The 14194-nt window shown below is 52.9% G+C and overlaps 2 protein-coding genes across 2 annotated transcripts in view; both read left to right on the forward strand.

The window, feature by feature from the left end:
- slc25a16 (solute carrier family 25 member 16) overlaps positions 1-14194 on the forward strand; it is a 225375-nt gene that overhangs the window by 99039 nt on the left and 112142 nt on the right. The window lies entirely within an intron of this gene.
- The window catches only part of LOC147113716 (RUN and FYVE domain-containing protein 2-like), a 113613-nt gene that overhangs the window by 9839 nt on the left and 89580 nt on the right, over positions 1-14194 (forward strand). The window contains exons 4-5 of the mRNA XM_085995032.1: positions 4236-4337; positions 5824-5947. Of these exons, the coding sequence (XP_085851158.1) occupies positions 4236-4337; positions 5824-5947 (226 nt within the window). The remainder of the gene's footprint in view (positions 1-4235; positions 4338-5823; positions 5948-14194) is intronic.

Consider the following 14194-nt stretch of genomic DNA (forward strand, 5'->3'; position numbering starts at 1 on the left):
GTTAACTCCTCTGACATCAGACGTTTTGTGTGCTCCTGCTCCATTTTCTCCATCAGCTGCTTCTGTTGTCTTTCCAGATTCTCCAACTCTATATCAAAGAACTCTTTCGTTGCATTCAACTCTTGCTCAAAACGGCGAAGCATTTGTTCTAATTGCTGTTGTAGTTTGAAATGGAGTTGAGTTCGAGCCCAGTGTCCCTCAGAAATGGGCACATCAGTAGACTTGCCAGACTCAGAATCCACAGTTAAACTATGTTGTTGTTGCTCAGTGGAATTCTGTGCTGAAACTTTGTCTTTTGCACCTGAGTTGGGCTTACCATCATCCGTTCCAGAGTCTGGGCCGACTATCTTCACCGAGTTCTCACTCGTTATTGTTTGTAGGAAATGCCAGTCCATATTCATTTTCCTAATCCACTCCCGTCCTAGTAGTGGAGGACCTCCTTCAGATATCACATATAAGTCCATTATTTGACTGTCTTCGCCCTTGTGGACCACTGCAACCTCTATTTTCCCGATGGGGTACACTCTTTGCCCCGTGTATGTTTTCAATATAATCCCCGTATCCTGTAGGGGAATATGTTGGAATAACTTTCCGTAATCTTTCTTATTTATGACCGTCAATGCCGATCCAGTGTCCAATTCCAGTTTTACTTGGACTCCTTCTATCTGAAGAGTGACCCAAATTGTCTGGAGGTCTGCACCCTTACCAGCGTTGAGTACTCTTAAGCTAGCCAGTTCATTACAGCTTAAGCTAGCCAGTTCATTACTGCTAGCGTCTGAATTGGACTCCTGTTCGGTCACCTTGTGTACCTTTGCGTATTTTCCTTGCGGTGACTTCTTGTTGCTGGTCTTCTTCCCTGACCTGCATACTCTAGCTATATGTCCAAGCCTACCACAAGTTCTACATTCTTGGTTTTTAAACCAACACTGGTTCTGATCATGCGTTGTCTTTCCACAACGATAACATTTGCCAGAACTCACACCCAATTTGTGTGCACTGAGCTCCGGTGACCGTAGCTGCATTACTGCTGTGCCTCTCGCTGCGGCTTCGTGTGCTGCTGCCATAGTGACCGCCTTCTCAAGCGTCAGCTCATTCTCCTCGAGCAGTCGCTTTTGTGTATCCTGTTTAAATAAACCACACACAAATTTGTCTCGTAGTGCATCTGTCAGTCCCGTTCCAAACTGGCAATATTTCGCTAATTTACGCAATTCCAGCAAATATTCAGCATTGCTTTCATGCTGTAGCTGCCTTCTGTCGTAAAATTTAAATCGTTCCGCTAGCATCAGCGGCGTGGGGTTTAGATGATCTTTCAGGACAGTAACAATCTCATCGAACGTCTTATCCGCCGGTTCATCTGGTGATAACAGGTGTTTCAATTGCCCGTATGTCTTCGCACCCATTAAATTTAATAATGTTAGAGCTTTATCTTGGTCACGAATTTTATTGGCCTTACAATAATTTTTTACTCTTTCAGCATATATGGCCCAATCTTCGAGGTCACTATCAAAGGTGCTAATATTCCCGTGTTCAGGCATTGTAGATTTGCAATTTCTCAGATTTTATTTTCTTTACTTGTTATCAAAGATGGCGGCTTCCCGCTCTTGCCGTCGTCCTCCGCCCACAAAATGGCGGTTTTCCCGCGCTTGGCGGTCTTCACCCGTCCCCGACGCCGTCTCCCTTCAGCCCCCGAGTGCGGCCCTTATCTTCGCCGCGATCGCCCGAGTGCGGCCCTTATCTTTGGTCCCGATCGCTGGCCCGCGCTGCGCCTCGCACTTGAAGCGGCTCCCGGCCTCTGGCTCACCCGCTCGCGCGGCTCTTGCTCGCTCCCTCCCGGGCTCTGGCTTACCCACGAGGTTATGGAGGCTTCAGGGTCCTAATGCCTGTCGCTTCCAGTCGCTGGAAGCTGTCAGGATTGCTGCTGCCCTTCAGTTTTGAGTGGGGTGTTGAGGATTGAAACCTCTCTTCAACGTCCTGTCTTTGGACGAAGCCGCCGTGGAATAACTGCCGCAGGGTTCGAACCGACTCGTCGCCAGTGTTAAGTATGTGTATTGTATTGAACAATTAACACAAAGACTTAAACGTATAACTCAAACAGGTCTTTACTGGTTGGAGGTAGGGACTGCACGTAGGTCTTTACTTCATGCCCACAGGCGGGAACTGAGGGGAGATCAGTACCCACAGTACTACTTATACCCCATGGCCAGGAGTGGTACTGCGTATCACTACGCCCTACAAGTAGTGCAGTCCTGTCCATAGGTTCAAAGTAGCACACATATTACATACACAACAGATCATATGAAGGTGAGGGAGGAGTGGAAATTTGAAGCAAAGTTGATGAAATTTTCCAGTTTGGAGCGAGAGCAGGAAGCGGCATCAGTCAAAAAAGATGAGGAAGGGGACCAGAGTAGGACTAGATAAAAAGAATGTTCCACATATCCAATGGAAAGTCGGGCATAGCCAGGACCCATACTGGTTCCCATAGTAACAACTTTTATTTGGAGGAAGTGAGTGGAGTCAAAGGAGACGATGTTCAATGTGAAAACAAGTTTAGCCAGGTGGATGGAGACTGGTTGTTCCTCTGTTCAAGGAAGAAGCGGAGGGCCTGCAGGCTGTCCTAGTGGGGGTGGAGGTGTAGAGGGACTGGACATCCATGGTATAATTTTGGTCATGATTTCCTCTGATTTGTGTACTACTGTTTTGGCTCTGTAGTACGACATCCTGTCCTTGTTGACTCCTGCTCTGCATTGGTTGGACACATTCACTACAACAACAATAATATTTATCCCTCAACCAACATCACTAAAACAGATTATGTCGTAATTATCACATTGCTGTTTGTGGGAGCTTGCTGTGCACAAATTGGCTGCCTCGTTTTCTACATTACAACAGTAACTACCACTTCAAAAGTACTTTATTGGCTGTAATGCGCATTGACATCCCTGAGGTCATGAAATGCACTAAATAAATGCAAGTCTTGTTTTTCTTTTCATGGTATTATTCATGGAGTGTGTGCATTGCCCATTTCTTCTTCCTGTGTGCCTGTTCCTTTTTCTCCCTGCCCTTACCTAGTTCCACTCTTAACCATCCAATCATGGTTCAGAGCATCTCCAGCAATGGCTTTCTGCTCTTCACATTACCTCTGGAGTCCCCCGAGGACCTATCCTTGGCCCCCTCCTATTTCTCATCTACATGCTGCCCCTTGGCGATATCATCTGAAAAGTCAGGTTCAACATGTACGGTGACGATGCCCAGCTCTACCTCACCACCATCTCTCTCGACCCTTCACTGCCCCTGAATTGTCAGACTGCTTGTTCGACATCCAGTACTGGATGAGCAGAAATTTCCTCCCAATTAAACATGGGAAGACCAAAGCCATTGTCTTTGGCCCTCGCCACAAACTCTGTTCCCTAGCCACCAAATCCATCCCTCTCCCTGGCAACTGTCTGAGGCTGAACCAGACCGTTCGCAACCTCGGCTCTGACCCCATATCCTCTCCATCCCAAAGACTGCCTACCTCCACCTCCATAACATTGTCTGGCTCCACCCCTGTCTCAGCTCGTCTGCTGCTGAAACCCTTATCCATGCCTTTGTTACCTCCAGACCTGGTTATTCCAAGGCATTCCACAGGCAGGCCTGCAATACTCACTTTCTGAGCTCACACTTTAGGCCAGTGCAGTGCACAAACTCCAAAGTATCTCAGCAATAGAGGGTCTCCCCCACACATGTGAGAATTCTGAGTTTGATGAGAGGTTAGATCTTCTCTGCACCTCCCTCAGCCTAACTGCTGCTGAAACCCTCATCCATGCTTTTGTTACCTTCAGACTCGTTTATTCCAACGTTCTCCTGGCCGGTCTCCCATCTTCCACCCTCAGTAAACTTCAGCTCATCCAAAACTCTGCTGCCCGAGTCTTAACTCACACCAAGTCCTGTTCACCCATCTCCCCCCTGTCCTTTTTGATTAGGCTTTCCTCCACTATCCCCACTGCACCATGATTTCTCTCAGGTGATTTTGATTTTGGTAGCTTCTGCCATTTAGGAGAATGGCGCGCTCGCAGAGACCAGGTACAGCACGGGTTAGGTACCGAGTAAAGCTCCCTCGACATGGTCCCGTCAAACGCTCCCATGTGAGCTTAAAGGTCTGTCCCATTCCCCCGTGCCACTCATGTATCTTTTCATTGTTGGAGAAGGATATTGACATAATACAGCTGACTGTTGTGACCTCTCTTCCCGTGCAGGACCCCTCTGGGACGAGCCCGAGCCTGGTTGCGGCTCGCCATGATGCAGAAGAAGCTGGCGGATTATCTGCGATGCATGGTCATCAGGAAGGACCTGTTCAGGTGTTTCTCTTCCTCTTGTTTGTATTGTCTGTCAAACAGTGAGAGGATTGTGAGAGTCTCTCCCTGTGTCCCCCAGACCACGTTAGCACGGTGGGAGGTACTGACCCATGGTTGACAGGACCAAACTGAGCAAATTAAATCAGCAGCTTCTTCTCGGCTCGTTCACTGGGGTCTGTGAACGTCCGGCTAGACGCTCACTGGGGATTGTGAAAATCTGATTAGACGCTCACTGGGGATTGTGAAAATCAGAGTAGACGCTCAGTGGAGTCTGTGAAAATCCGACTAGACGCTCAGTGGGGACTGAAAATCAGGCTTGACGCTCACTGGGGACTGAAAATCCGACTAGACGCTCAGTGGGGTCTGTGAACGTCAGACTAGACGCTCACTGGAAACGGTAAAAATCAGACTAGACGCTCAGTGGGGTGACCCTCCCTGGCTGGCCCGACCCCCCCCCCCCCCCCCCCCCCCACCTCCCTGAACAAATTAAATCAGCAGCTCCTTCTCAGCTCGCTCACTGGGGACTCTGAAAATCCGACTAGACGCTCACCGGGAACTTTGATCCTCAGACTAGACGCTCACTGGGGTCTGTGAATGTCAGACTAGACGCTCACTGGGGTCTGTGAATGTCAGACTAGACGCTCACTGGGGTCTGTGAATGTCAGACTAGACGCTCACTGGGGTCTGTGAATGTCAGACTAGACGCTCACTGGGGTCTGTGAAAATCAGACGAGACGCTCACTGTGAACTGTGATCCTCAGACTAGACGCTCACTGGGGACTGAAAATCAGACGAGACGCTCACTGGGGACTGTGAAAATCCATCTAGATGCTCACTGGGGTCTGTGAATGTCAGACGAGACGCTCACTGGGGACTGAAAATCTGACTAGATGCTCACTGGAATGATCCTCCTCCCTCCCTCCCTGCCCGCCACTCTTCTCGCCCGCCCCCCTCCCTCGCCCGCCATTCCTCTCGCCCATTCCCCCTCTCAGTATTTGTGGGTCCCTAATCCAGTCGACTTGAGCAATCTGCATGCAGGCAGTGAGGGTCTAAGCTGTGCCAACTGGGGAGGGTCCAGCTTCCATATCTGTACTGTGCTGAGTGAATCTGATCTCGGCTGTGAACAGGCGTGGGACTGGGAGACAGAACCCTGGATAGTTTGAGAGTGTGGCTGTGTTTGGTGAGGAAAGGGAGGACTGAGTGGTGATGCCATCTATGGTTGACCAGTCTGCAGGGTTGCACCGTCTGGCCTTACAGGTGAAGAATAGACCTGGGAGAGGTACCAGAGGACTGCCAGCAGCCAAACCCCAGCAAGTTATTGTACTCTGGAGAGGAAAGGAGAACATTTGGGGCCATCTCAACTGGAGTTGTGGGTGTAGTTGGTGAAAGTGAAATGTTGCTGAGCAGCTGCCTCGGATTGTAGCAGTGTGATCTGATCTGTCTGAGAGGGGGAACACTTGGTCATGGTGTTGTACTACTTTGGTTGCAGTGAGTTTTATGAGGATCATGCAGTGATGATGGAAGAGGAAGGGGCGGTGATTGTTGGACTTCTGGTCGGACTCAATGTGATCGATGCTAACCTGTGCGTCAAGGGAGAAGATCTGGATTCCTTGGTAAGGCTACTCTCTGTTAGTGTGTAACAATCACCCTGAAATCCACAGCCAGTACCACCGTGTCTCTTGTTGGAACAGGTCATGTTGCTCTGTAAGCTCAACCCCACTGTTTTCTCCACATCCTCTTCTAAAGGTGCTGACTCTCAATGGGGTACAGTTCCTGAAGGTGCTGACTCTCTCTGGGGTACAGTTCCTGACGGTGCTGACTCTCTCTGGGGTACAGATCCTGAAGGTGCTGACTCTCTCTGGGGTACAGTTCCTGAAGGTGCTGACTCTCAATGGGGTACAGTTCCTGAAGGTGCTGACTCTCTCTGGGATACAGTTCCTGAAGGTGCTGACTCTCACTGGGATACAGTTCCTGAAGGTACTGACTGTCTCTGGGGTACAGTTCCTGAAGGTGCTGACTCTCTCTGGGGTACAGTTCCTGAAGGTGCTGACTCTCTCTGGGGTACAGTTCCTGAAGGTGCTGACTCTCTCTGGGGTACAGTTCCTGAAGGTGCTGACTCTCCCTGGGGTACAGTTCCTGAAGGTGCTGACTCTCTCTGGGGTACAGTTCCTGAAGGTGCTGACTCTCTCTGGGATACAGTTCCTGAAGGTGCTGACCCTCTCTGGGGTACAGTTCCTGAAGGTGCTGACTCTCTCTGGGATACAGTTCCTGAAGGCGCTGATTCTCTCTCGGGTACAGTTCCTGAAGGTGCTGACTCTCTCTGGGGTACAGATCCTGAAGGTGCTGACTCTCTCTGGGGTACAGTTCCTGAAGGTGCTGACTCTCAATGGGGTACAGTTCCTGAAGGTGCTGACTCTCTCTGGGATACAGTTCCTGAAGGTGCTGACTCTCACTGGGATACAGTTCCTGAAGGTACTGACTGTCTCTGGGGTACAGTTCCTGAAGGTGCTGACTCTCTCTGGGGTACAGTTCCTGAAGGTGCTGACTCTCTCTGGGGTACAGTTCCTGAAGGTGCTGACTCTCTCTGGGGTACAGTTCCTGAAGGTGCTGACTCTCCCTGGGGTACAGTTCCTGAAGGTGCTGACTCTCTCTGGGGTACAGTTCCTGAAGGTGCTGACTCTCTCTGGGATACAGTTCCTGAAGGTGCTGACCCTCTCTGGGGTACAGTTCCTGAAGGTGCTGACTCTCTCTGGGATACAGTTCCTGAAGGCGCTGATTCTCTCTCGGGTACAGTTCCTGAAGGTGCTGACTCCCCCTGGGGTACAGTTCCTGAAGGTGCTGACTCTCTCTGGGGTACAGTTCCTGAAGGTGCTGACTCTCTCTGGGGTACAGTTCCTGAAGGTGCTGGCTCTCTCTGGGGCACAGTTCCTGAAGGTGCTGGCTCTCTCTGGGGTACAGTTCCTGAAGGTGCTGACTCTCTCTCGGGTACAGTTCCTGAAGGTGCTGACTCTCTCTGGGGTACAGTTCCTGAAGGCGCTGATTCTCGGGTACAGTTCCTGAAGGTGCTGACTCTCTCTGGGGTACAGATCCTGAAGGTGCCGACTCTCTCTGGGGTACAGATCCTGAAGGTGCTGACTCCCCCTGGGGTACAGTTCCTGAAGGTGCTGACTCTCTCTGGGGTACAGATCCTGAAGGTGCTGACTCCCCCTGGGGTACAGTTCCTGAAGGTGCTGACTCTCTGGGGTACAGTTCCTGAAGGTGCTGACTCTCTCTGGGGTACAGTTCCTGAAGGTGCTGACTCTCTCTGGGGTACAGATCCTGAAGGCGCTGATTCTCGGGTACAGTTCCTGAAGGTGCTGACTCTCTCTGGGGTACAGTTCCTGAAGGTGCTGACTCTGGGGTACAGATCCTGAAGGTGCTGACTCTCTCTGGGGTACAGTTCCTGAAGGTGCTGACTCTCTCTGGGGTACAGATCCTGAAGGTGCTGACTCTCTCTGGGGTACAGATCCTGAAGGTGCTGACTCCCCCTGGGGTACAGATCCTGAAGGTGCTGACTCTCTCTGGGGTACAGTTCCTGAAGGTGCTGACTCCCCCTGGGGTACAGTTCCTGAAGGTGCCGACTCTCTCTGGGGTACAGTTCCTGAAGGTGCTGACTCTCTCTGGGGTACAGATCCTGAAGGTGCTGACTCTCTCTGGGATACAGTTCCTGAAGGTACTGACTCTCTCTGGGGTACAGTTCCTGAAGGTGCTGACTCTCTCTGGGGTACAGTTCCTGAAGGTGCTGACTCTCTCTGGGGTACAGTTCCTGAAGGTGCTGACTCTCTCTGGGGTACAGATCCTGAAGGTGCTGACTCTCTCTGGGGTACAGTTCCTGAAGGTGCTGACTCTCTCTGGGGTACAGTTCCTGAAGGTGCTGACTCTGGGGTACAGTTCCTGAAGGTGCTGACCCTCTCTGGGGTACAGATCCTGAAGGTGCTGACTCCCCCTGGGGTACAGTTCCTGAAGGTGCTGACTCTCTCTGGGGTACAGTTCCTGAAGGTGCTGACTCTCTCTGGGGTACAGTTCCTGAAGGTGCTGACTCCCCCTGGGGTACAGTTCCTGAAGGTGCTGACTCTCTCTGGGGTACAGTTCCTGAAGGTGCTGACTCTCTCTGGGGTACAGTTCCTGAAGGTGCTGACTCTCTCTGGGATACAGTTCCTGAAGGTGCTGACTCTCTCTGGGGTACAGTTCCTGAAGGTGCTGACTCTCTCTGGGGTACAGTTCCTGAAGGTGCTGACTCTCCCTGGGGTACAGTTCCTGAAGGTGCTGACTCTCTCTGGGGTACAGATCCTGAAGGTGCTGACTCTCCCTGGGGTACAGTTCCTGAAGGTGCTGACTCTCTCTGGGGTACAGATCCTGAAGGTGCTGACTCTCCCTGGGGTACAGTTCCTGAAGGTGCTGACTCTCTCTGGGGTACAGTTCCTGAAGGTGCCGACTCTCTCTGGGGTACAGTTCCTGAAGGTGCTGACTCTGGGGTACAGATCCTGAAGGTGCTGACTCCCCCTGGGGTACAGTTCCTGAAGGTGCTGACTCTCTCTGGGGTACAGTTCCTGAAGGTGCTGACTCTCTCTGGGGTACAGTTCCTGAAGGTGCTGACTCCCCCTGGGGTACAGTTCCTGAAGGTGCTGACTCTCTCTGGGGTACAGATCCTGAAGGTGCTGACTCTCTCTGGGGTACAGTTCCTGAAGGTGCTGACTCCCCCTGGGGTACAGTTCCTGAAGGTGCTGACTCCCCCTGGGGTACAGTTCCTGAAGGTGCTGACTCTCTCTGGGGTACAGTTCCTGAAGGTGCTGACTCTCTCTGGGGTACAGTCCCTGAAGGTGCTGACTCCCCCTGGGGTACAGTTCCTGAAGGTGCTGACTCTCTCTGGGGTACAGTTCCTGAAGGTGCTGACTCTCTCTGGGGTACAGTTCCTGAAGGTGCTGACTCTCTCTGGGGTACAGTTCCTGAAGGTGCTGACTCTCTCTGGGGTACAGTTCCTGAAGGTGCTGACTCTGGGGTACAGTTCCTGAAGGTGCTGACTCTCTCTGGGGTACAGTTCTTGAAGGTGCTGACTCTGGGGTACAGTTCCTGAAGGTGCTGACTCCCCCTGGGGTACAGTTCCTGAAGGTGCTGACTCTCTCTGGGGTACAGTTCCTGAAGGTGCTGACTCTGGGGTACAGTTCCTGAAGGTGCTGACTCCCCCTGGGGTACAGTTCCTGACGGTGCTGACTCTCTCTGGGGTACAGATCCTGAAGGTGCTGACTCTCTCTGGGGTACAGATCCTGAAGGTGCTGACTCCCCCTGGGGTACAGTTCCTGAAGGTGCTGACTCCCCCTGGGGTACAGATCCTGAAGGTGCTGACTCTCTCTGGGGTACAGTTCCTGAAGGTGCTGACTCCCCCTGGGGTACAGTTCCTGAAGGTGCTGACTCCCCCTGGGGTACAGTTCCTGAAGGTGCTGACTCCCCCTGGGGTACAGATCCTGAAGGTGCTGACTCTCTCTGGGGTACAGTTCCAAAAGGTGCTGACTCTCTCTGGGGTACAGATCCTGAAGGTGCTGACTCCCCCTGGGGTACAGTTCCTGAAGGTGCTGACTCTCTCTGGGGTACAGTTCCTGAAGGTGCTGACTCTCTCTGGGGTACAGATCCTGAAGGTGCTGACTCCCCCTGGGGTACAGTTCCTGAAGGTGCTGACTCTCTCTGGGGTACAGTTCCTGAAGGTGCTGACTCTCTCTGGGGTACAGTTCCTGAAGGTGCTGACTCCCCCTGGGGTACAGTTCCTGAAGGTGCTGACTCTGGGGTACAGATCCTGAAGGTGCTGACTCTCTCTGGGGTACAGTTCCTGAAGGTGCTGACTCTCTCTGGGGTACAGTTCCTGAAGGTGCTGACTCTCTCTGGGGTACAGATCCTGAAGGTGCTGACTCCCCCTGGGGTACAGTTCCTGAAGGTGCTGACTCTGGGGTACAGATCCTGAAGGTGCTGACTCTCTCTGGGGTACAGTTCCTGAAGGTGCTGACTCTGGGGTACAGATCCTGAAGGTGCTGACTCTGGGGTACAGTTCCTGAAGGTGCTGACTCTCTCTGGGGTACAGATCCTGAAGGTCCTGACTCTCTCTGGGGTACAGTTCCTGAAGGTGCTGACTCTCTCTGGGGTACAGTTCCTGAAGGTGCTGACTCTGGGGTACAGTTCCTGAAGGTGCTGACTCTCTCTGGGGTACAGATCCTGAAGGTGCTGACTCTCTCTGGGGTACAGATCCTGAAGGTGCTGACTCTGGGGTACAGTTCCTGAAGGTGCTGACTCTCTGGGGTACAGTTCCTGAAGGTGCTGACTCTCTCTGGGGTACAGTTCCTGAAGGTGCTGACTCCCCCTGGGGTACAGTTCCTGAAGGTGCTGACTCCCCCTGGGGTACAGATCCTGAAGGTGCTGACTCTCTCTGGGGTACAGTTCCTGAAGGTGCTGACTCTCTCTGGGGTACAGTTCCTGAAGGTGCTGACTCTCTCTGGGGTACAGTTCCTGAAGGTGCTGACTCTCTCTGGGGTACAGTTCCTGAAGGTGCTGACTCTCTCTGGGGTACAGATCCTGAAGGTGCTGACTCTCTCTGGGGTACAGTTCCTGAAGGTGCTGACTCTCTCTGGGGTACAGATCCTGAAGGTGCTGACTCTCTCTGGGGTACAGTTCCTGAAGGTGCTGACTCTCTCTGGGGTACAGTTCCTGAAGGTGCTGACTCTCTCTGGGGTACAGTTCCTGAAGGTGCTGACTCTCTCTGGGGTACAGTTCCTGAAGGTGCTGACTCTCTCTGGGGTACAGATCCTGAAGGTGCTGACTCTCTCTGGGGTACAGTTCCTGAAGGTGCTGACTCTCTCTGGGGTACAGTTCCTGAAGGTGCTGACTCCCCCTGGGGTACAGATCCTGAAGGTGCTGACTCTCTCTGGGGTACAGTTCCTGAAGGTGCTGACTCTGGGGTACAGATCCTGAAGGTGCTGACTCTCTCTGGGGTACAGTTCCTGAAGGTGCTGACTCCCCCTGGGGTACAGTTCCTGAAGGTGCTGACTCTCTCTGGGGTACAGATCCTGAAGGTGCTGACTCTCTCTGGGGTACAGTTCCTGAAGGTGCTGACTCCCCCTGGGGTACAGTTCCTGAAGGTGCTGACTCTCTCTGGGGTACAGATCCTGAAGGTGCTGACTCTCTCTGGGGTACAGATCCTGAAGGTGCTGACTCTCTCTGGGGTACAGTTCCTGAAGGTGCTGACTCTCTCTGGGGTACAGTTCCTGAAGGTGCTGACTCTCTGGGATACAGTTCCTGAAGGTGCTGACTCTCTCTGGGGTACAGATCCTGAAGGTGCTGACTCTCTCTGGGGTACAGTTCCTGAAGGTGCTGACTCCCCCTGGGGTACAGTTCCTGAAGGTGCTGACTCCCCCTGGGGTACAGTTCCTGAAGGTACTGACTCTCTCTGGGGTACAGTTCCTGAAGGTGCTGACTCCCCCTGGGGTACAGTTCCTGAAGGTGCTGACTCTCTCTGGGATACAGATCCTGAAGGTGCTGACTCCCCCTGGGGTACAGTTCCTGAAGGTGCTGACTCCCCCTGGGGTACAGTTCCTGAAGGTGCTGACTCTCTCTGGGGTACAGTTCCTGAAGGTGCTGACTCTCTCTCTGGGGTACAGTTCCTGAAGGTGCTGACTCTCTCTGGGGTACAGTTCCTGAAGGTGCTGACTCCCCCTGGGGTACAGTTCCTGAAGGTGCTGACTCTCTCTGGGATACAGTTCCTGAAGGTGCTGACTCCCCCTGGGGTACAGTTCCTGAAGGTGCTGACTCTCTCTGGGGTACAGTTCCTGAAGGTGCTGACTCTCTCTGGGGTACAGTTCCTGAAGGTGCTGACTCTCTCTGGGGCACAGATCCTGAAGGTGCTGACTCCCCCTGGGGTACAGTTCCTGAAGGTGCTGACTCTCTCTGGGGTACAGTTCCTGAAGGTGCTGACTCTGGGGTACAGATCCTGAAGGTGCTGACTCTCTCTGGGGTACAGTTCCTGAAGGTGCTGACTCCCCCTGGGGTACAGTTCCTGAAGGTGCTGACTCTCTCTGGGGTACAGTTCCTGAAGGTGCTGACTCTCTCTGGGGTACAGTTCCTGAAGGTGCTGACTCCCCCTGGGGTACAGTTCCTGAAGGTGCTGACTCTCTCTGGGGTACAGTTCCTGAAGGTGCTGACTCTCTCTGGGGTACAGTTCCTGAAGGTGCTGACTCCCCCTGGGGTACAGTTCCTGAAGGTGCTGACTCTCTCTGGGGTACAGTTCCTGAAGGTGCTGACTCTCTCTGGGGTACAGTTCCTGAAGGTGCTGACTCCCCCTGGGGTACAGTTCCTGAAGGTGCTGACTCTCTCTGGGGTACAGTTCCTGAAGGTGCTGACTCCCCCTGGGGTACAGTTCCTGAAGGTGCTGACTCCCCCTGGGGTACAGTTCCTGAAGGTGCTGACTCTCTCTGGGGTACAGTTCCTGAAGGTGCTGACTCTCTCTGGGATACAGATCCTGAAGGTGCTGACTCTCTCTGGGATACAGTTCCTGAAGGTGCTGACTCTCTCTGGGGTACAGTTCCTGAAGGTGCTGACTCCCCCTGGGGTACAGATCCTGAAGGTGCTGACTCTCTCTGGGGTACAGTTCCTGAAGGTGCTGACTCTGGGGTACAGTTCCTGAAGGTGCTGACTCTCTCTGGGGTACAGTTCCTGAAGGTGCTGACTCTCTCTGGGGTACAGTTCCTGAAGGTACTGACTCTCTCTAGGGTACAGTTCCTGAAGGTGCTGACTCCCCCTGGGGTACAGTTCCTGAAGGTGCTGACTCTCTCTGGGGTACAGTTCCTGAAGGTGCTGACTCTCTCTGGGGTACAGTTCCTGAAGGTGCTGACTCCCCCTGGGGTACAGTTCCTGAAGGTGCTGACTCTCTCTGGGGTACAGTTCCTGAAGGTGCTGACTCCCCCTGGGGTACAGTTCCTGAAGGTGCTGACTCCCCCTGGGGTACAGTTCCTGAAGGTGCTGACTCCCCCTGGGGTACAGTTCCTGAAGGTGCTGACTCTCTCTGGGGTACAGTTCCTGAAGGTGCTGACTCTGGGGTACAGTTCCTGAAGGTGCTGACTCTCTCTGGGGTACAGTTCCTGAAGGTGCTGACTCTCTCTGGGGTACAGTTCCTGAAGGTACTGACTCTCTCTAGGGTACAGATCCTGAAGGTGCTGACTCTCTCTGGGGTACAGTTCCTGAAGGTGCTGACTCTCTCTGGGGTACAGTTCCTGAAGGTGCTGACTCTCTCTGGGGTACAGTTCCTGAAGGTGCTGACTCTCTCTGGGGTACAGTTCCTGAAGGTACTGACTCTCTCTAGGGTACAGATCCTGAAGGTGCTGACTCTCTCTGGGGTACAGTTCCTGAAGGTGCTGACTCTCTCTAGGGTACAGTTCCTGAAGGTGCTGACTCCCCCTGGGGTACAGTTCCTGAAGGTGCTGACTCTCTCTGGGGTACAGTTCCTGAAGGTGCTGACTCTCTCTGGGGTACAGTTCCTGAAGGTGCTGACTCTCTCTGGGGTACAGTTCCTGAAGGTACTGACTCTCTCTGGGGTACAGTTCCTGAAGGTGCTGACTCTCTCTGGGGTACAGTTCCTGAAGGTGCTGACTCTCTCTAGGGTACAGATCCTGAAGGTGCTGACTCCTCCTGGGGTACAGTCCCTGAAGGTACTGACTCTCTCTAGGGTACAGTCCCTGAAGGTACTGACTCTCTCTGGGGTACAGTTCCTGAAGGTGCTGACTCTCTCTAGGGTACAGTCCCTGAAGGTACTGACTCTCTCTGGGGTACAGTTCCTGAAGGTGCTG

This window comes from Somniosus microcephalus, chromosome 8 (assembly GCF_052327205.1).
Source record: "Somniosus microcephalus isolate GS21.2 chromosome 8, FLI_Smic_1.0, whole genome shotgun sequence".
NCBI classification, from domain to species: Eukaryota; Metazoa; Chordata; class Chondrichthyes; order Squaliformes; family Somniosidae; genus Somniosus; species Somniosus microcephalus.